This window comes from Ornithodoros turicata, chromosome 5, assembly GCF_037126465.1.
Source record: "Ornithodoros turicata isolate Travis chromosome 5, ASM3712646v1, whole genome shotgun sequence".
In the NCBI taxonomy this organism is placed as follows: domain Eukaryota; kingdom Metazoa; phylum Arthropoda; class Arachnida; order Ixodida; family Argasidae; genus Ornithodoros; species Ornithodoros turicata.
Window position 1 is genome coordinate 79,792,954 of NC_088205.1, and position 23,781 is coordinate 79,816,734.

Below are 23,781 nucleotides of genomic sequence, written 5' to 3' on the forward strand. Positions count from 1 at the left end.
GTGTCAGATATTCATACCGGTTGTTCCGGAACACGCATGCAAGGGACTTGTGGTCCGTTAAGATGTGAAAGGTCATGCCCTCGAGAAAGTGTCGGAAGTGGTGAACTGCTACGTACATCGCGAGAAGCGCTCCCCGCCTCTGTATCTGGCCGGGCATATCTGGGAGAAGCGCTCCCTGCCATTGATGCCGATGGGTGCACTCTTAAACATGAACTTGATCGCATAGCGCGCTTCTAGCCAACCATCATCTCGAATGATATCGTCATCTGCCCTGATTGGTTGAAACATGGAGGGAGGAAAGAGAGGAGGAGCCCTATTGCTCTGAGAAGTGAAGCCGAGATTGGGGGCCACTCCAGTGACGTCACCGCTCGCCTTTCGGTTTCGGTTACATGCATCTCTATGGGAGCCCCCCAACGCATAGTTTCGGAATACTTGGAGAGGTATGGTGGTAGCGCGCCTAAGTGGCCCCCAAAGCGTCGTGTGCAAAGCGACCTCATTGGGCAATTCAGGTAACGTGACCCTCGCCTGGCTCCAAAGAAGCTACAGCCCACCTCCTATCCCCACGTCACTTGCCCCACGCTTCTCTCTTCTGTCGAAGAGCCGTTGGGGCGCCTCATTTTCTTCTTTCCTCCATGGGGTGAAAACAGGAATGCGCTCTGAATGCGACAATGCGCGGGGGCGTCGACAACTCCTCGATCGGGGCCTGTGAGGTTTGCCGTGAAGATTGGCTTGCAGGTCATCCAGTTGCGTCGACGTTATTTCCATTTCCCCCGCTAAACGTGCGATTGCACCTCCCGGTTCACTAGTTGCCGGAGGCGGCGCAGCTACAAGGGAACGCACTGCTGCCACGCCGGCTGAAGCGGAATCTTTGACGCGGCCAGCGAGGTCGACCCAAACAGTCTAAGGCAACATCATCGTTCCCAGACGAGATGAGTTACACATCTTGCGGAAGGCGGTTGAGGAAGAGCTAGCGGTGGAGTGGTCGCCCGACCGATCTCTCAGGAGCATAGATTGAGAAGTTACCTGTCAAAAAGAACTCTTTACAAGTTAAGTTACCGTGTGAAAAATGTAACTACATTAGTAACGAAGTTCTTCAGCCTGAAATGTAACTCGCAGTTACTGAGTTACTTAAAAAAAAGAACGAGTTACTTCCAAGCTACTTCGGACACAAAATAGCATTACGCAGGTGCAGCGCGCGTGAGCAGTTGAGTTAGACCTTGAGTTGCCGACGGTGGAGTGCAGCACGCTTAGATCGCTTTCGTTTATGTCCAATAATAGACCTCTCCCTGTTTGTAAACAAATGACGTCATAGTGTTCAACAGCGCCACAAATCTGCTAGAATTGAGCTATGCTCGAAGCTAGAGGTGAACAAGGTCGCGCCCGAAAGCCACGGTCTTGAGGGGATTACGATATGGTCCCTTAAAGGGACGCGACCCTCGGTCCTGCTTTTCTTTCAATGGGAGGCAGCGGACAAATGCCCGTTCGTGTAACCCACTCCCTGTGGGCGCACAATGATTCAGCTTCATTTCAATGGCAGCGGTTCTTACTTCCTGAATAAAATACTGTCACTCATTGAATATCACGTTTTATGCCAAAATATGCCATGAAGGAACCGGAGAGAAAGCAAGAAAATGTGTCGACATGAGTGAAAAGCTAGTTAATAGTAACTTGGAACGTAACTTAAGTTACTTTGGCAAAGTTACCAGTTACCAAAAAAAGGAACGAGTTCCTCTGAAAGATACCACGTCGCAAAAGTACCGAGTTACGTTACAAGTTACCAAAAAAAGGAACTTAGTTACAGTAACGAGTTACCTCGAACTCTGCTCAGGAGCTGTCTCATCTGATGCAGGAGCTGCGACGGACGGCGGTCACCGAGCTTCTAAGTCGTAAGGAGCTGCTGTATCCTCGCTCGCTCCGAAATCGTCGTGTGCGAAACAACGTATCATAAGCGTTGTCAGACCGTATGAACGAAAAGATGTCATCAACGTCATCGATCAGCTCCGGAGGGATAAGCGGCAGCGCTTAGCCGTATCTAGTTATCTGAATCTGGACGCGACGGGCCTAGAAAAGCGCTTCGACTTGTCGGAACCAGGTCTTTGGTGTCTGCATCCAAAACGACGGAAGTCGCAGGGTTTAGTCGTGGAAATTGTCGGAGTGGAAGATGACGTGCCAGGGCCTCCATCGGGAGAGCTAACTCAGTCTCCGTGAGCGGCCTGGGGGTTCTGTGGCTCACTCATGAGTATAGCGCTGAGTTCGGGGCACCAAAGTTGTAGACCAAGCGGGACAAAATAAGTGCAAGGTAGATTTAGCAAGAAAGCCAAGACAGGAAAAAGAAAAAAAAAAAGAAAAACAAATCTTAACCGGCAACACTGCCATCTCCGTGACTCGAGCGATCCTGGGTGTAGGATGGGTGGGTGTAGCACAGGTACGGTCGTAAACAAAAAATATCTACGACGCGCGCATGGGTCTTGTATATACTAATGGCTTATTCTTAATTGAAGTATAGGAAAAGCTATATTTTGCCCCACTAGTACACATATACGAAATCACCTACCACCTGAGTACGTTTCCCGTATCCTGTTCCACTGAGCATGTGTAGCAGTAGGTTCGTTTTTCCGTGCATTCTTGTATCCGTGCCGTGTGCCGGTGCATTGTAATGCGGAGTTCGTACACTTTTTGGATTAAACAGGAAACGAAGTTTCACATCTGGAAGCTCTAGACCAAGGATTAACTAGTGCGAACAGATGAGTGCCATGCATCCCGTGTTGTTGGCCCCGCGAAAAAAAAGTTTCGTCATGGCAAGAGCGGCCATGATTGCGTGAGTGTTAGCGAATCAGCTGGGCACTAACGATGCCATGTTTTTCGCAACGGACCCATTATGACCACTCATTGAAGAAATAAAAGCGGCTAATCACTACGTGTACGGTTAGGTCTATGTGAGAAAACTTCAACTTCCCGTCGGTCGGATGCTCTTCCGTAAATGTTAATTCGGGGGCCGATTCACGAGCCACACGTTGCAGTTCTACCAAGCAGGAGCGGGAACGAGACATAAATATCACATCATCGACGTATCTAGCCACCAAAACACTGTCAGGCAAACACAAATTTACAAAAGCATGTAAATGAGAGTCGAAGTAACCTAAATAGATTTCAGATAAGAACGGTGCAACAGACGAACCTATGAAAACACCACCCTTTTGGGTGTATAGAACGCCATCTATGCAAGTTACATTAGAATCCAAATATAAATTCAGCAATTCCAAAAAATCAGTTATTGCAATGCCAGCGTGAGACTGGAAACGTACCAAATATGCGTTCAAAATATCCGAAACCCGTTTCAACAGCAAAGGTTTCCTAAGAGAATAGTACAGATTTTTGACATCCAACGACATCGCGAACATTTCAGAACCATGAAACGGCAAAAGCATTTTCAGAAAATCTTGAGAGTTCCTCAGAGATAAGGAGTTGGGTACATCTAAAACTGACAATGATTTCTGGATGAAGGTTGATACCAACTTCTGCCAAGTGCTATTTTCATTAAGCACAATTCTAAGGGGTAGATTGGGTTTATGATCCGTCAATAAAAATTTTGAAGAGAAAGTGCAAGAAGCAGTTCCTTTGATACGCTTTACCAAGGCTGACATTTCGTTTTCATTCAAAATATTCAAAACATCCCTTTTCAAAGTTCCAAGGTTCCCGAAGGGGTTCGAACCCCCGCGGCTGACAATATCCACATATACCTTTATTTTTTCGTAATGCAGTGTGGTGATTTCAGCATCTTGCGTGGACCGATTTTCCATCGAATGGAAACGACTCCTAAAGTCTGAGGAGCAGCTATAGGAGGGGACTACACAGAACAGACAGGCGACAACGACAGATAGACAACGACGACTCAAAACCAGGTAATGAACTCGTTATCGCTTCTTCCACTTTCATTCAAAGTGTTCATTTGCTGGTTTGGGTCGTCGTCCCCTCTCTGTCCCGTCTAATCCCCGCTGCTCCTTCGAAAGGATGGATATATTTTCCGTTCAATCGTAGACACCGGCTAGCTTACCTCCTCTTCCTATGTCCATCGATTTTCCATCTTCAGGACGAGAGTGAAAAACTCCCGTCAAAAATTGTCTGCAGTCATTACCCGGAGTTGCCAGTGAATGACAGAGTAGAATTGCGGCTAATGGTTGCATTGTAGGGGCACCCTTTAGACACCAGGCTTGGTGAAGTGCCACGAATTGCATTTTTTCCCAGATTGGTGTTCTCCTTTCTCTCCCCGGTTCCAGCCTGAAGCAACGGGGATGACGATGCCCTCATTCACACATTGTAGTGTTTTCTAGAAGGACGGAAATCGTGGAACATGCGGGATGAGTGACCAAGATACCCTTCATTGCAGGAGGCTAACAATGTGGAACTCGAGCAAAGCCCACAAGTACGGGAGGATGAGATACGTGCATTTAAGTGTATTTTAAATATACGCCTAAAGCAGTGCCTAAATATAAATATCAGTACATTTTTCTTGCGTGTGTGTAAATACACATTTTAATTACGTGTATTTATATTCGAAATAGAATATATATATATAAATGCTGCCCATTTCTGGTACATCCCCTCGAAGCCCGGTACCGACCTCCCCAGAGGTCGACTTCCGGGTAAACTATGTGCTCTTCATCTCTTTCTCTTCACCTCTCAATCCATGTATTTATTAGAGCCAACGTCGTCGTCCTTTCTGCATGCCCGTACTACATCTTCTACGTTTCAGAGTTTCCAGAACAGGGCCCTCGCGGCAACAAAAATGACGCAGAACTAGTTTGCATCTTGTCTTCGTGTTTATTGTATTGCACCTGAAAATTACGGGCATTCTGGAAGGCGAAGCTGTAGCTTTATGGGTACACAGTTCCATGCCTAGCACATGTCGAATCTAAAGTCATCACTAGATGAACTTCAGGCAGAGTGGGACCTGTGTTTTGTTTTTCATACACCCGAGATAGCACAGTCCCTTTGTGATGCCTGTGTAATATTCACAATTGCCCACACAAAACAGCTCACGGCAAAAGCTGCGCTTCCTTAACTGGTGATTGGCGGTCACGGTTATCTGTTCCTTAGGCCTCGGAAGTTCTTTTGGTACGCCGCCGTGTTGTTCCTGCACGAGAAATATAATGAGTATAAAAACGCCCGAGTAAAGTGTATGCAAAGTTATATATACAGTGTTGCACCATAAAAGTCGTCCTGGCATGCCATGCATGTCAGATTGAATCCCGATATATCTCGTCCCGACATTGAATCCCGATTTGTTTCAAAGCGACTGAGCGTCGTATTTCCAGATTATGACCCAATAAAAATATCGTGTAAAGAACAATCAAAATGGCGGCGACACACTCTCCTGACGCGCAACCATGGAGGGAGGGAAGCATAGGAGCAGCCCCTCCCATATACCAACTGTTTCCCATTGAGACGGACCTGTCATCCTTCGCAACAGTGTTGCTGCACGTGGACCAAATGTATCACAATATCGGAGGCTCAAAAATTATTATATATATATATATCATGAGCCAGTCAGAAAGAAATAAAAAAAAAAACAGTTTTTAACGCAGGGTCCTCATTTATTTGAATCTACGTACATAAACCAAGCCACGAATTGTCTCCGTTGTTTAAACGGTTACTGGTGCTTGATCGGTTCTCAGGTCTACAAAGGGCAGAACTGAATGTTAATACAATTTACATAGCAGAAAACCTTCTTACGCCGCACCGCTCGAGTGAGGAAGGCGCAAGCACTGCCTGTACAGTTTTTTTTTTTTTTTTTCGAGCGTTCTGCGTAGCCACGAATGATTCCAAATATGCTATTGCAACACTTGAGCAACGGCAAGCCAGATCAGATGGCACGTGATCTAAGCTAGCACTGCGGAGGTTTCGCCACTCGGGGTACAGGGATTGAGCTTCCAGCTCACTTAGGAAGCCGAGAAATGCTACAGCCAAAGGCATTACTATAAGGCTGCCTGTCCTTCTCTCACATGGAGCGGAGCCAAAACTGTTATGGAGTGCGTGGACAACGCAGGAGGAGGACAACACATCGAGTGTGTGGTGGTGTCCAAAACTCCTCCTGACGCGAAAGGTACTCGGGCCATCGTTTGTTTCACGGTCTCAATGAAAAATTCTATGATGAAGGTGAACAGTTTGTCGTGAAGGTTTCGCGTAACCCGCCCAGTGGTACATTTGAAAATATTATTTCAAAAGCCGGGAAGACCCAAGGAGCACAATGTACTGAACGTCGAGTGCAACGGGGTGCATGGACGGTACGCGTATGTTCTTTAGTTTCACGAGTCCGTTCAAGGGCTTCCACTTACCCGTCCACCCCTATACTGCACTCGACTTGCACTTCATTGTCCCGCTTGGGGACCTCTTGAGGCGGCAATGTGCCCGGAGGTACAGATCAGCCTACTTATCTACCAAGATATCGTAACCTCCGGCGGAGCTTTATGGTTAGGCCGTTGCCTACTCATCAGGTTTCTATAACTCACAGTAGATCTGGATAGATGTTCGCGAAAATCAGTAGCTCTCATGACAGTTCCGGGTGTTCCACCCTGGCTCCTCTATCTCAGTTATTCCCAAATAAGATGTATCTTGGGTACAATAAAAAAAGAAAAAGAAAAAAGAAATGAGATCAAATAAATCGAGAGCTGTGGCAACAGTGACTGACTCCTCCCGCGCCTGCAACTCACCCGGCATCAGCAGTTTCGGCAGACGTGTACGGTGGCCACAGCCGGGCGCATAGTAGTGGGACAATAATGAACTTTTAGCTTGGTGCTTCACTAGTGCGGGTGTACAGAGAGAGAGAATTAGCGGGAGATATTATCCGTATGGTATATTTAGCGGAAGAGAGAGAGGAAGAAAGCATGACCGCAGGTCCCCACGTAACAACAGGCCAAAGGATGCGTTCTGCTAATGCGACAACTTACCTTCTTATCGTTCAATCTTCCGCTGTCATGGGCAAGTGCAGCTGAATGCAAGCCTAGAATTAGCAGGACAATGCAAACTGGGGCGACGTGTTTCATCTTCAGATAGGTGTTGAACGTTCGTACTCTTGTCGTCGTTCTGTGAGATACCTGGTAGAAAGGTACGCGTTTATATGTCCGCTTGCTCTAAATGGCGTCAGCGCTGGAAAACTTTACTTCCGTCCAAAGTATGCTGATGTCTTGACTAAATAAGGGCTAGAACAGACTCGTCATGTGTCTGCGTGGACTTGAAAATATACACGACGTCTCAGCGAACGTGCTGTATGTCTTACAGCGCAAACAACCATGCCATGCACGTGAACGCAGGAGGTAGACATAACATTAAGGATACTGATTTTACACATCCGTATGAATTCAGTTACACGGTATCACGCGAATCTCTCGAATCTCTGCGACAGGTGATTCAAGAGGGCTCTGTATCATTAAGTGTTTCGCGATATACGGGCTGTCCCAGAAAACCTGTCATTGAATTATAATTTGATAAACAAATAAAACAAAAGAACTACACCACCTAGAATCAATCAGTCAACGGTATTTGCTCTAACTAGGTTTTTTTCGGCAACTCCTGATGTGAATGTCATGTAACGTAAGCTTAATCTTGTAAATTTTGTGAGAACTCAACTCGGAAATTTGCCGACGGTCACTTTTTGACACCACCAATCTGAAGAGCGTGCCGAATTTACCAAAACCCATGCCAAAACCGCAGGGATATTGAGGAACAATATAGCCGAACGTTATGCTACACGCGACGACATTTTGAGCGCAGTCGCTGTCAGCCCGACGAATGGAGGTTCCAAACCCATCCTACAGAGCAAAAAAAGTGACAGTTCCAGAAATTGAGAGAAGTAAAGCAGGATCCCAGCTAAAGCCAGAAGCGATAACGTTGTGTTACCTTTCTGCTATGCTGTCGTGGGCTGGGTTTCCAACCTCCTCAGCATCCGTGTCAATTATAATTAATTGGAGTAAATCCGGCACGCTCAACACATCGACGGGGTAAAAAAAAAGTGCCCTTTAGTTGGCAAATTTCCGTGTTAAGTCCGCAAAAATTTACATAAGTAAACTTACATTACACGACATTCACATCAGAAGGTGGCAAAAACCTGCTGAGAACAAATGCCTTGGTCCGTGTGATCCTTGGTGGTGTATTCCTCTTAATTATAATTCAGTGACACGTGTTCTGGGACACCCTGTATTAATAACAGCGTTATGAGCGTCAACGGGAAGAGAAAGGAAAATGTAGTTCGGAATCTCGATAGAAATTCTGAAAGATATACAGTCAACCCTCGATTTATGAACCTTCGATTTATGAATTCCCTCGTTTTATGAACACGAGCACGTGGAACCAAACTTTTTCCATTCATTTTTCCCTCGTTTTATGAACCTCGATATTCGAATAATGAACGGAATTTCTGGGAACCAACTAGGAGTTGCCCAGCGTTTTTGCCCTCAATTTATGAACGAATCGTTCCGAGGTGAACAGAAACCTTCAAAGGGATAATTCCGTAGTTTTATGAATGACGCCTAAACGGACAAAACGTTTTCCAGGTATTGCACCCTCGGTTCTTAACCCCTCGAAATCCGAACAACAAACGGGTTTTCCGAGGTCGCACAAGGTGCGACCAAGTGTTCCTGACCTCAGTTGATGAATAAGGTGGTCGCTGTCACCCGGAGATTAATAAACGGAGGTTAAAAATCCCCGATGAAATCCGAGACCAGTCCAGTGTGAATGTGGTGACATCTCTTATCTCCAAGATTGGCACAGCGGAAGGCATGGTCCAAAGCAAAATTAAACAATTTAGTATTGCATAGTAAACAGAGTGTGAATGCGCTAACGTCTGTTCTTTGTGAGATTGATACAGCAGAAGGCATGGTCAAAAGCAAAATTACACAATATATGGCATTATAAACACAATCCCAACTCGGAAATACTGTTGCATTTGCTCGATAGTACTCAGTTAACTGAATTTTCGATGTATGAATCTCTCGATTTATTAACGATTTTTCGGGGAACCGAGGGTGTTCATAAATCGAGGGTTGATTGTAGTAGGGAACCCCCGTCTTTACGCCATGAAGACTTTAATGGGAAGAAACCAGCATGGTTTCCCCGCCTGGCCCGGGCGCAGCAACAAGCGCCCTGCGGCTGTCATCTGCGAGCCGACGCAGTATCCTCCATGACTATTATTTCGCAATGCAAAGAATAGACAGGCATTAAAAAATATTTGTATCCAACTAAGTCGACGAACTTACGATTACAGAATCATCGATGTGCGACAACACGCATTATTCTGCTTGAGGCACAACCAACATCGAATAGCCTTTATTTACACTCTAAAAACAGAACTTCACCGCATAGCACGTCGTGCGGCAACCATTGCCAAGAATGATAGGGTTATCGCTTCTCTTTCGAAGAGAGACGGGGCATTCACGGCAACAGCTCTGAGGTCACAGGAGTTCAAGCAGGTTAGAAAACGTCAGGAACACATAGAACGAATGCAGGCATTGATGGTGCTGCACAGGGTTCGAACAAGGACCCAAAAATGTTGCAAGGCTGAGCAATTTGTTGTTGGTACGGGTCAGTTGGGACTGGAGCATTGCTTTTTCCGACCTGTATACAGGGCAATCGATGACGCCGTGTTGAATACTCGCCACTCTGCCGCAGTTGGAACACGAGCTGGTTGAAGCATATCCTATAGTCTGTGTTTGAACTGCGGGGTGAAGGTCACATTGAGGCGAAGTCGATGCAGAAGGGAGGAGAGACAGCCGGTCCTGACCTGGGATCCTCCGAAGAGTGATGGAGTAACCCGATACACAACAGCTACCGCTGAAATCCGTGTTGTACAATTGTATACGTCCTGATTTTTTGTTCTTGTTTTTTGTGTGTAATGTTGTTTGCAGCGGTTGTTCATGATCGTGCTGCGCTCATGAATCCCTCTGATTTCAGTTGATATGAGCATAGTTTAAAATTTGTAATGATGATATATCATATCAAAATGTTGGGAATTCTATGAAATGACTATGATAGTAGATGTACGGTTACAGTTATGATTGAAAAATGACAACATAGTACAGACGAGAGACTAGCTGCCATAGGACAAGCGTGTGCCGCATGCAGTGTAAATCGCAACAAGCGTATATATGTCATACCAAACAGATAGTCCTATGAAGATGAGAAGACGCTTAAGAATACATAGTGTGAGCTAATAACAAAAAGAAATAGTTACATTGAGAGAATATGAAAAGTGAATCAACATACGCATAATAAAGAAAGAATTAAGCGCACACACCATCTGACTCAAACATACAATTGAATCAACCTGAAGAGTAAAATACAAATTGCTCTTTGCATGGCGAAATAAAAGTACACGAATGTCAAAGCGTCGACCCGGGCCGACAAACATGTTTCCGAGAGTTAGGCTCGGCCGGGTCACTGAGCTAATTCCACACAGCGGAAGGCTATTCATTCCTGTGCGTATATTTGCAAATTCAAGCAAAGGACAGTGATGCGTATGATTCAGCCCATTCTCAAAGCCACTTCATATTGCTCCTCACGTATTTCACAATCACGCTGGCAAAGCTTGGTGAGAGGGGATAAGGACGAGGAAAAGGAGTTTGTCGATAGCGGTAGCACCCCAATTCATCCAAATGTTTATTTCGTCCAAGTACTCAGTACGTCCGAAAAAAATTGGACGTAGTGGGCATTGGACGAACTGAACCAAAGGGGGGAAAACTTGCCCAACCCGTCCAAATACCCGTACCGTCCAAACGCTTGTTTCGTCAGAAGAGGGAAGGGAATCTCCGAATGGGCGAGTGAACAATTGCATCATTTACGATTGAAGGTAGGTTTTAAAAACATTCCCACCGAAAGATGCCATCCCATACAGCAAGTAAAACGAAAAACAAATGCACAGCCTGCTCTGTTCATTTTTCTTTTTTTTATTCCAAGAACTGACTTGGGTCATTCCAGGCCAAACCACCCAAAGGTCGTGCTCGACCCCCCTCAGTTTTGCTTCCAAAAATTATCATGGACTCCTTATTGCAAATAAAGATATCTTCCCGGGTTTTACTGGACAATGTTGAACCGTTGTCGATCTAGGCGGGGTCAAAGTTCGTCAGAATCGCGAAAACCATGCTACGAAAAAAGTAACCTACTGAGCAGGGTTTTGCGTCTAGGTGGACTTTAGTGACATAGAATGAAAGAGCGTGGCCCTAACATTCTGCCAATATCAAGTTCTTCCCTCGTGTTTCATTTTCGGCCAGCGAAACAGGGCTGCTTTTTGGCGCTATTTCTTACAAATTTGCCCCTTGCTAAGGGCACTTTTCGCACAAGCTGGAAGGGACAAATAAATTCAGCGTATTCTGGACCTTCCATACTTCAAAATCACATGTTTTGAAGGCCGACCACACAATACTTTTTGACCAATTTAATCCCAAATGCCGTAGTTTTGGTAAAGTTGGCCATTTTCAACGTCATTTTTGAAAATGAAGCGGTCGGCCGAGAACAATCCAAATAGTAGGAGATGACAGATCAATATCTATACTAAAGCATTTAAAAAAATTGAGAAGGTAGTTTTTGATAAGGGCGAGAAAATATTTTTATATCCCACCCACTCTACACATAGTTACGCTGAACGGCGCACGGGTGGGTCGCGAGGCTTGGTTCGGATAACGTTTTTCCGTGTGGTGAAGTTTTCCTATCCGTTGTGGAGGACCAAAAGAGACATTATATTCAGCTAAGTCACATCTATGCTATAATACCGCGCCCGAGACGTTCATGTGGTGCTTGCTAATCTATCCATACTGAACAGCTGGCTGATGATGATCATCAAAGCAGGCTGGAATGATAAAAAGAGTTTATTTGCAATTCAGACAGTCTACATATTTTATTTTCGCGGTTGGAACAGTTTGAAGTAAGAGCAAAAAGATACCCACACAAATGAATGCACAACGGTTTCATTATTATGTCATATTTTCTTTTGAAACGTTAAAAAGCAAAGGCGACCATTGGTAGGGTATCTCCCTAGAAGTGACCATACTACAGTTTCCTCTGTACGGCGAAAAGATAGGTCTTGAACGCTGCTCCGACAATTATGAACAGCATAAGTGCCACAGAAAAGGCGTACGCCTCCCGTTTTCAACAAATCAGGGCAGATAACGATATCATTCGAGATGATGGTTGGCTAGGAGCGTGCTATGCGGTGAAGTTCATTTTTAAGAGTGTACGGGTGCTTTGGGATTGGCCGTCGCCTCCCCATGACATTGTTATTTATAACTCACAGGGGATATGTAGATATGTAACCAGTAGATCATGTCGGCTTACTGCAGCAATAGACGCGGACAAGGAGTTAGAACATAAACGGGACAAATCACCTGAAGACTCTCAACTAAGTGAATCTTATTCTAAGAGGAAATACTTGAAGAACCAGTACACTCTTAAAAATGAACTTCACCACATAGTACGCTCCTAGCCAACCATCACCTCGAATGATATCGTTATCTGCCCTGATTTGTTGAAAACGGAAGGCGTACGCCTTTTCTGTGACAATTATGAACAGCATAAGTGTCACAGAAAAGGCGTACGCCTCCCGTTTCCAACAAATCAGGGCAGATAACGATATCATTCGAGGTGATGGATGGCTAGTTGCGTGCTATGCGGTGAAGTTCATTTTTAAGAGTGCTGTGTCAGTGTAGATCTCACGATAAGCGGAGTGGTGTGGCAACCAGTGGCTGACTCCTGCAGCACCTTCAACTCACCCGGCATCACCAGTTTCGGCAGACGTGTACGGTGGCCACAGTCGGGAGCAGAGTGGTGAGACAATAATGATTTTTTGGCTTGGTTCCTCACTTGAGCGAGAAAGGACAGCAAGAAGCAGAGGGGAATAGTATGCTGTGGCCACGGCGTACCTCAGAAAAAAAAAAAGAAAGAAACTCGACACAAGGGAGCACGGTATATCCTCGCGTTCTGTACATTGCGTCAGTGGTACCAGCTCCGGTGGCGCAGCGGTAACGCGTGCGCTTGGAGACTGGGAGGTCCGCGGATCGAATCCGCGGGCCGGCTGTGCCGTCTGGGGTTTTTCCTGGGTTTCCCTCAGATGTGTAATAGGCGTATGCCGGCACAGTTCCCCTGAAGTCGGCCCATGGACGCAGCTATCCTCCCCCCGAGCGGATTCCGCTCGGTCTTCCACTTCACCCTTTCCTCTCCTCCTCTCCACCACCTTTCCCTTCCCGAGAAACATGCCGCCTAATCAGGCAGGCAGACCTCTCGGGTTCCTCCGGTTCCTCCCAACGACACTCCTCCTCCTCCTCCCTCCTCCTCCTCGCGTCAGTGGTGGAAAAATTTGCTTCCGTTCAGAGATGCTACCGTCTTGACCAAATAAGGACTAGAAGACACTCATGACGTACCTGCATGGACTTGAAAATATACATGATGTCTCAGCGAACGTGATGTGTGTGTTATAGCGCAAACAACCTTACACTGGCTACGTAGGTGAAGGCAGCAAGTAGACATAACATTAACAATACTGATTTTACACATCCGTCTGAATGTAGTTACACGGTATCATCATTAGTTGAGTGACCCGGCCGAGCCTAACTCTCGGAAACATGTTTGTCGGTCCGCAGGGCCCTAGTGCACAGCCATGTGCGACTCTTCTGTGGGTACTCTTTCTCTGGGTACCCCCCCCCCCCCCATAAGGAAACTTGTACTGAGACACCACTTTTGCCTTAAACACTGCTACAAATAACACGACAAGCTACACATTACTATTATCGCAACAAGCTGACGACATAGCTCAGACACAAAGGCGGTATCCAAGTCACACCACCGCTACGTTTGTCACAAATCAAACCAAGGCACAAAACAATACCAATACAAGAATGAGGGTGACTATCCTGGTCTCATTACGTAATACCGAACTTGTGCGCTAAGGTAATAGAAATAAATGACCGTGCAACTGAACTGTGTACCGTGCTATTGCATGCACAAAGGTGCTCGAGGGCTCACATATATACTGACGGCAGCACCACCAGCGTAGTGTAACATGTTCTCTCTAGCATGTTATGCACTCGGGTAAAATGCAACTGTGTTGGATTGAACCTCGCAAAAGCGATCAAACAACCTGCATCTAGCGCTGGTTTTGGGCCAAAAATCACTTGATAATTGTCAAATAAATGTATAGAATGAACGCCTATTCCATTTTCATTTCACAGTGTGAATGCTGTAGTATACAGGGGACCATATTAAAAATGATCGTGCTCTTGATCGTGGTCTAGGCTTGACTCTAGGCTTGTCAAATATCCGTTCATTGTCTTTTTAAAAACCCACATGCACCGCAATTGTTGTGGAGAAATATCTCTGCCATCATCATTCACGTAGTTGTTGTTGATGAGTAGATGAGCCTCAGGTAGAATAAATAGTATTGCTGATTTTGACACTGCTTTTCTATCCCTCAGATACGAATTCGACGGACATAGTGTAACGTTTGTATTTTACACTCTAAAAACACAACTTGACCGCATAGCACGCTGTGCGCCAACCATTGCCACGAATGATATAGGGTTATCGCTTCGGATTCGGATGTAGGTGTACGCCTTTTTGTGGCAATTTGGATATATCAAAATTGCCACAGAAAGGCGTACGCCCCTGTCTATCTTCGAATGAGAAGCGATAACCCTATCATTCTTGGCAATGGTTGGCGCACAACGTGCTATGCGGTCAAGTTCCGTTTTTAGTGTGTATATAAAGGCTATTCGATGTTGGTTGTGCCTCAAGTAGAATAATGAGTGTTGTCGCACATATCGAGGATCTGTAATCGTAAGTTCGTCGAATTAGTTGAATAAAAATATTTTTAAACGCCTGTCTATTCTTTGCATTGCGAAATAATAGTCATGGAGGAGACTGCGTCGGCTTGCAGATGACAACCGCAGGGCGCTTGTTGCTGCTTCCGGACCAGGCGGGGAAACCATGCTGGTTTCATCCCATTAAAGTCTTCATGGCGTAATGACCGGGTCCCCTGTTCACTACTATATCTTTCAGAATTTCTGTCAAGATTCCAAGCTACATTTTCGTTTCTCTTCCTGTTGACGCTCATAACGCTGTTATTAATACAGGGTGTCCAAGAAAACGTGTCACTGAATTATAATAAAGAGGACTACACCACCAAGGATCACGCGGACCAAGGCATTTGTTCTTAGTAGGTTTTTGCCACCTTCTGATGTGAATGTCGTGTAATGTAAGTGTCCTCTCTTTCTTTCGTTGTGTAATGTAAGTTTAATTATGTAAATTTTTGATAACTTAACTCGGAAATTTGCCAAGTAAAGGCCACTTGTTTACCCCGCCAATGTGTTGAGCGTGCCGAATTTACTCAAATTAATTATAATTGACACGGATGCTGAGGAGCTGAGGAAAAAATAGCACAACATAAATGCTGTACGGAGCTTCCAGACAATAGAGCGCAACGAATCGTTCTCAATCCGACAAGAGGAGGTTGGAAACCCAGCCCACGCCGGCATCGCAGAAAGGTAACACAACCGTATCGCTTCTGGCTTTAGCTGGGATCCTGCTTTCCTTCTCTCAATTTCAGGAACTGTCACTTTTTCTACTCTGTAGGTAGGGTTGCCACCTTTCGTATTGAAGAATACCGGCTGAGGGAGAGAAGGTGGAATAGATGGAAAGGAGGAAAGGCTCGCGGGAAAGGGTAGTGGGTGAGGGGTAGACTCTCATAGAGACAGATAAAGGGAGAGCGTACTCGCTCACGATAATACGAGGAAACATATGTTCCTCTGTCTGGCTGTATCATTGATGCTAGAAATTGCTACACTGGATCGTATTGGAGCAACCGGATTGAACTGCCACTTACTTTGAAAAACACGTCGACGCAGACAAACCCTTCTTTGCAGGCGGATATCTCATGATGGTTGTATACGGCCTAAGTTCTAGCTGGCTCGACACAACCACTGATCTTGTCTCCTCCGGACACAAGACTTAATGAATAACAATGATAAGAATAATAATAATAATGAATAACTGAGAAAACTACGGAGTTGGGTCTGTGCTCCAAATTTATTCAAGCTGTAGTGGAATGTTGAAGGGAAAACCCCGCACAAGCCTCTATGGAAGGTCTTGAGCCACAAATACCGGCAAAAGGCTGCCGGTAACCGTATCACCTTCCTACCGACAGAGCGAGCAAATAACCGGCCGCGCCGGTATAATACCGACCTGGTGGCAACCCTATCTGCAGGCTGGGTTTGGAACCTCCTTTCGTCGGGCTGACAGCGATTGCGCTCAAAATGTCGTCTCGGGTACCCCGAGAAGGATAACGTTCGGCTATTGTTCCTCAATATCCCTGTCATCGGTTTTGGTAAATTCGGCACGCGCTTCACATTGGTGCTGTAAAAAAAAGCGACCGTTACTTGGCAAATTTCCGAGTTCAGTTCTAAAAATTTACATGATTAAGCTTACGTTACATGACATTCACATCAGGAGCTACCGAAAACCTAGTTCGAACAAATGCCGTGAATAGCTTTATTCTAGGTGGTGTAGTTCTTTTCTTTCGTTTTTTTTCTTCTCAAATTATAATTCAATGACATGTTTTCTGGGACACCCTGTATATCGCGAAACACTTAATGATACAGAGCCTGCTTGAATCACCTGTTGCAGACATTCGAAAGATTCGTGTGATACCGTGTAACTGAATTCATACGGATGTGTAAAATCAGTATTCTTAATGTTATGTCTACCTGCTGCCTTCGCGTGCATGGCATGGTTGTTTGCGCTGTAAGACATACAGCACGTTCGCTGAGACGTCGTGTATATTTTCAAGTCCACGCAGACACATGATGAGTCTGTTCTAGCCCTTATTTAGTCAAGACATCAGCATCCTTTGAAACGCCATTTAGAGCAAGCGGCCATATAAACGCGTACCTTTCTACCAGGCATCTCACAAAACGACGACAAGAGTACGAACGTTCAACACCTATCTGAAGATGAAACACGTCGCTCCAGTTTGCATTGTCCTGCTTATTCTAGGCTTGCATTCAGCTGCACTTGCCCATGACAGCGGAAGATTGAACGATGAGCAGGTAAGTCGCATTAGCAGAACGCTTCCTTTGGCCTGTTGTTACGTGGGGACCTGCGGTCATGCTTTCTTATTTCGTTCTTTCCCTCTCTCTTCCGCTAAATATACCGTACGGATAATATCTCCCGCTCCTTCTCACTCTTTGTACACCCGCACTAGTGAAGAACCAAGCTAAAAGTTCATTATTGTCCCACTACTATTCGCCCGGCTGTGGCCACCGTACACGTCTGCCGAAACCGCTGATGCCGGGTGAGTTGCAGGCGCGGGAGGAGTCAGTCACTGTTGCAACACCTCTCGATTTATTTGATCTCATTTCATTTTGTTTTTATTTTATTGTACCCAAGATACATCTTATCTGGGAATAACTGAGATGGAGGAGCCAGGGTGGAACACCCGGAACTGCCATGAGAGCTACTGATTTTCGCGAATATCTATCCAGATCTACTGATGAGTAGGTGACGGCCTAACCATAAAGCTCCGCCGGAGGTTTCGATGTCTTGGTAGACAAGTAGGCTGATCTGTACCTCCGGGCACATTGCCGCCTCAAGAGGTCCCTAAGCGGCACAATGTAGTGCAAGTCGAGTGCAGTAGGGGTGGACGGGTAAGGGGAAGCCCTTGAAAGAACATACGCGTACCGTCCATGCACCCCGTTGCACTCGACGCTTGGGTCTTCCCGGCTTTTGGAATAATATTTTCATATGTACCACTCGGCGGGTTACGCGAAACCTTCACGACCAAGCTGTTCACCTTCAGCATAGAATTTTTCATTGTGACCGTGAAACAAATGATAACCCGAATACCTTTCGCGTCCCGAGCAGTTTCAACACACTCCATGTGTTGTCCTCCTCCTGTATTGTCCACGCACTCCATAACAGTTTTGGCTCCGCTTCATGTGAGAGAAGGACAGGCAGCCCCAGGAATTCCTTTGGCTGTAGCATTTCTCGGCTCCCTAAGTGAGCTGGAAGCTCAGTCCCTGTACACCGAGTGGCGAAACCTCCGCAGTGCCAGCTTAGATCACGTGCCATCTGGCTTGCCCTTGCTCAAGTGTTGCAATAGCATATTTGGAACCATTCGTGGCTACGCGGAACGCTCGAAAAAAACTGTACAGGCAGTGCTTGTGCATTCCTCACTCGAGCGGTGCGGCGTGAGAAGGTTTTCTGCTCTGTAATTTATATTAACATTCAGTTCTGCCCTTTGAAGATCTGAAAACCGATCAAGCACCAGTAACGGTTTAAACAACAGAGACAAATCGTGACTTGGTTTATGTAGATTTAAATAACCGAGGACTCTGTGTTAAAAGCTGATTTTTATTATTTCTTTTTGAGTGGCTCATGACATATATATATATATATATATATATATATTACTAATCTAATGCTTTTTGAGCCTCCAATATCGTGATACATTTGGTCCACGTGCAGCAACACTCCCTCTTCTGTCAATAATTTTATCACAACGCGGTACTCCATTTTTTTCATTTTAACTGAAGAGTGCGCCCTGGCTGTTTGAAATGCCGCCCTCCAACCGACAAAAGCATGGAGAGGGTTGAGGGTGGTGCTCCGGCCCTCCAACAGATGGCGCCACGCGTCCTTAATCGCATTTTCTACCTCGTGCCGGAAACTTATGGAACCACCGTCGTGTATATATATATATATATATATATATATATACGAGGGTGGTTCCATAGGTTCCGCTCGCTGAGTGACCCCTGGTTTGCCAATCCCGAACGATGCGCAGCTACCCAGGGCCGACGAGCCGTAACGGCGAAACACGTGTCCTCTGGTGCTGTCGCATCGTTCAATGAGTATCTGTTTCTCTACGTGCAGCCATAGAAGCCATTTTAATCTGTAAGTTTGAATTTCAAACACGTCTAGCATCATTTACTTATTTTTTTAATGGCTTTTCCTCCCTCTTGATATATATATATATATATATATATATATATATATACAAAGGAAAAATAGCTGAAGCTCTGTAGCTGCACGTTGAGCACATGTTTACAATTTGATCGTGCCCTCCCAGCCAAGGACAGCTGTTTCGGTCTACTTGGACCTCGTCAGCCTGGCGCAGGGAAGTGACACGATCTTGGATGGGCGCAACAGTGCGTCTCGGCGAGACGTCAATGTTCCACGGTGACGGTGATATATACACGGTGATATATATATATATATATATATACTAATCTAATGCTTTTTGAGCCTCCGATATCGTGATACATTTGGTCCACGTGCGGCAACACTGTTGCGAAGGATGACAGGCCAGTCTCAATGGGAAACGGTTGGTATATGGGAGGGGCTGCTCCTGTGCTTCCCTCCCTCCATGGTTGCGCGTCAGGAGAGTGTGTCGCCGTCATTTTGATTGTTCTTTATACGGGATTTCTATTGGGTTATAATCCTGTACTACGACGCTCAGTCGCTTTGAAACAAATCGGGATTCAATGTCGGGATGAGATATATCGGGATTCAATCTGACATGCATGGCATGCCAGGACGACCTTTATGGGGCAACACTGTACATAACTTTGCACACACATTACGCAGGCGCTTTTATACTCATTATATTTCTCGTGCAGGAACAACATGGCGGCGTACCAAAATCGCCAGAAGACCTTCCGAAGCCTAAGGAACAGATAACCGTGGCCACCAATCACCAGTTAAGGCAGCGCAGCATCTGCCGTGAGCTGTTTTGTGTGTACCTTTGTGAATATCACCAAGACATCAAGAGGGGACTGTGCTATCTCGGGTGTATGAAAAACGAAACACAGGCCCCACTCTGCCTGAAGCTTATCTAGTGATGACTTCGCATTCGACATGTGCTAGGCATGGAGTTGTGTACCCATAAAGCTACAGCCTGTAGTTTTCAGGTGCAATACAATAAACACGAAGACAAGATGCAAACTATAGTTGTGCGTCATTTTTGTTGCCGCGAGGGCCCTGTACTGGAAACTGTGAAACGTATAAGATGTAGTACTGGCATGCAGAGAGGACGTCAACGTTGGCTCTAATAAATAGTACATGGATTGAGAGGTGACGAGAAAGAGATGAAGAGCATGCAAAACCAGCAAATGAACAATTCGAATGCAAGTGGAAGAAGCGATAACGAGTTCATTACCTGGTTTTGAGTCGTCGTTGTCTGTCTGTCCTGTCTAGTCCCCTCTTAGCTGCTCCTGAGACTTTTTCCATTTCCATTTATTTTTCCTTTTGCGCTACAGCACAATTGGAGGAGGTACGCCAAAAAGCAGCAAACGCTGCTTGACTAGAGCAGTACCCCCTTGAATTTGGCGTCCGCAGCAGCAAGTTAGTGCTGTACAATGGTAAAAAAGAAGACCTGATGCTAACAGAGATATATGCAATGGTTACAACACGTTGTACAGTGGTATGCAACGCAACATATGACGGAAACACAGAACAAAAACCTCTTTGTAGAACTCAGAACATATCGCGAAGGCTCGCGGGAGAAGCAGAGTAATGTTAATATTCGCAAGCAAGAAACGGTTGAGAACCCTCGCCATTCTGTAACTCGTCCTATGAAACAGAACTTGGCATAAATTGCTCTGCCTGGTAGGTCTGCCTGGTAGGTCGGATCTGTGTAAATTACACAATGATAACCATGTACTGTTATTTTCGCGAACAGATCTTAGATACGATCTAACTAATAGGTAATCTAATAAGGAATTTATTCTTTTGATATGTAATTCCTTAAATATTGATGTAGTATGGGCAGAGAATGATACTCCCTCTATGAGCCTAACAGCTTTCTTCTGCAGAAGTAGTATTTTGCTGAGGTTATGTGAGCTGGTGGTACTCCACACGAGATGTACTCCACAACAGAATGTATGAGGGATTGGTATATTAATAATTTGATCTGCTTAGGCAATATAAATCTGCTTCTCTGCATAATGCCACACACTTTTGATAGTTTATTACATATATGCTCAATATGAGCATCCCAGGACAGCAGAAAAAAACAGACCTAAATTTTTTACAGAATGAACAAATTCAATCCCCTGATCGCCCAGAGCAATGTTTATCTGAGGGGGCACAGGTTTGTTTTTTTGCCTTGTATAATATTGCTTTGGATTTGTCATTGTTAATTAGAAAACGATTTTTAATAGCCCACTCATTCACAGCAGCCAGTGCATTATTAGCCACAACATCTACCAAGTTTTTGCCTGCGAAATAAATAGTGGTGTCATCCGCATATATGTAACACTCCTCGAGTTCAGTGGCATTGACAATATGATTTATGTAGGCGTTAAACAAGAGCGGTCCAAGTCCACTACCTTGTGGTGTACCAGAGCTTATTTTCTGTGCGCTATGGGGGTGATTGCCTATTGTAATCTGCTTGAGAGGTATGAATCTAGTAAAGAAAGGGTGACACCGCGAACCCCATAACGCTCAAGCTTTTGCAGAAGAAACGAATGATCAATGAAATCAAAGGCCTTGGAGAAGTCAAGATACACTGGAATAGTGTATAGCCCTTCCTCAAAATTACGAATGAGCAATTCTTTCTGGGCAAGTAGTGCAAGTTCCGTTGAATGAGATTTCCGAAAACCGAACTGTCGGTCATTCATTACTGAGTGCTTAAAAAAAAAAAAAAAACTTCGTAAGACGATTATATAATAATATTTCCAACCCTTTAGAAAAAACAGGTAATATAGATATTCGCCTATAATTTTTAAACATATTTTTGTCTCCCCCTTTGCTCAGAACTACAATTTTGGCCATTTGCATTGCACTGGGAAATGTTGCGGTTGTAAGTGCAAGGTTATACAGATACAATAGGAGCAATAGCGTCGATGACAACCTTGACAGGTGTAATTTGTATCTCATTACAGTCACGCGATTTGCTCTGTTTAATATTAGTATACGCTAACCTCACCTCATTTTCCGAAATGGGGAAAACAAATGAAGTGTCTTCGACACTATCTTTTATATAACAACATGCCGTATGAGCATCGTTCTTCGTTAGTGGTGGACGAGAGGTTAGGTTTATAAAGTAATAATTAAATTCCTTACAAAGTGCATCTCCAGGGAGCCTTACTCCATTATGAACAATTTCATCACAATTTTCGTGAAACGGTTTCATTATTCGATTAATAGCTTTCCACACTGCTGAGCCTCCTTCTAGGTTATTGAACAGACCGTAGTAGTAGGCAGTCTTCGCACGTTTAACCGCTCATGATACCAGATTTGTATATCTCTTGAAAGTCGCAAGGCTGGAAGGACTACTATCTTCTAAAAACAGTTGGAACAACCTGTTCTTCTTCTTAACTAGCGAAAGAATCTCCGTAGTCATCCATGGCTTACGCACAGCCTTAAGGGGGATCATATATTTGTTTAAACATACTAAGGAAAGTGTTGTATGCTTCTTGTACACACATGCAAACGAAGACGCGTGTCCAGTCAGTTTGTTCTATAGCTGACTTGAAGTTTTGTAAGGCAACCTCGTTAATATGCTGTACATAGTGTGTCAGTCGTGCGATACCGATAGCAAGGTGCAATGAAAATATATACAGGCAAGTGATATCAGTAGTAGGGACCTATTACGCACAACGACATCCTTTTTCTAATCCAAGATGGCCGATTCTAATCCAATTCTAAGTCAAAATCCAATTCTAAGCCAAAATCCAGTTGTAAGCCAACACAATCCGCTCGTAATCCAACACAAGCCAAATCCAGAGCCAATCTGATTAGCCGCCATTAGCTCCGCCCACTTCACGTTGATTGGCCCATGCTAAGCCTACTGATCTTTGATTGGCTGACCGTAGCTCCGCTCCTTTATGCTAATTAGTTGGCTGGGCTCCGCCCAGTTCACGCTGAATGGACCGTGCTAAGCCTTGACTGATCATTGATTGGTTGACTGTAGCTCCGCCCCTTTATGCTAATTACTCGGCTCTCTATTACACGCAACGACGTCCTTTTTTCTAATCCAATTCTAGGAATTCCTGTTCTAATCCAATTCTAAGCCAAAATCCACTTTTAAGCCAACAAATCCAGTTCTAAGCCAATCCAATCCAGTTGGAATCCAACACAAGCCAAATCCAAAGCCATCTGATTGGTCGCCATTAGCTCCGCCCACTTCACGTTGATTGGCCACCACGCTAAGCACACAGATCACCACTGATTGGTTGACCATAGCTCTGCTCCTTTATGCTAATTAGCCGGCTCGGCTCCACCCACTTCACGTTGATTGGCCACCACGCCATTGATTGGCTGACCGTAGCTCCGCTCCTTTATGCTAATTAGTTGGCTGGGCTCCGCCCAGTTCACGTTGAATGGCCCACGCTAAGCCCACTGATCATTGATTGGTTGACTGTAGCTCCGCCCCTTTATGCTAATTACTCGGCTCTTCACGCTGATTGGTGCACGCGTATGGCTGAGCACGCCCCCGTTATGCTAATTAACCGGCTCCGCTGATTGGTCCATTCTAAGCCTACTGATCACTCTCCCAGCCCCCCATCTGATTGGCCACCGCTGCCGCCGCCGCCGCCCGCCGCTGAAACACACCGCTGCGGCCTCAAACTCGGGTGGCCGCCAGATGGTGCGCGGATCGCTCGGCGGTGGCTTCAGATGGTTCTAACCTATCTCAGATAGCTCTACGAGAACAAACAGACAGGGGAAAAATACCTTTCAACGTTTATTGAGTACATGTTTGAGGAAAAGCATGGCAGTCTTGGAGAGGTTGATGCCCTTGATGCTGGG

At 45.3% G+C, this 23,781-nt stretch overlaps 1 protein-coding gene and 1 long non-coding RNA gene across 2 annotated transcripts in view; one reads left to right on the top strand and one right to left on the bottom strand.

The window, feature by feature from the left end:
• LOC135394933 (endothelin-converting enzyme 1-like) overlaps positions 1-19,979 on the top strand; it is a 123,665-nt gene extending 103,686 nt beyond the window's left edge. Inside the window, exons 3-4 of the mRNA XM_064626018.1 lie at positions 16,935-17,081; positions 19,650-19,979. Coding sequence (XP_064482088.1) covers positions 16,935-17,081; positions 19,650-19,868 — 366 coding nt within the window. The 3' untranslated portion in view covers positions 19,869-19,979. The remainder of the gene's footprint in view (positions 1-16,934; positions 17,082-19,649) is intronic.
• LOC135396236 (uncharacterized) lies at positions 4,808-7,144 on the bottom strand. Its single transcript, XR_010423355.1, has 2 exons — positions 6,948-7,144; positions 4,808-5,134 (listed from the first exon to the last, which is right to left on the bottom strand). It is a non-coding gene; the product is annotated as an uncharacterized LOC135396236 (long non-coding RNA).
• Positions 19,980-23,781: the final 3,802 nt, after the last annotated feature.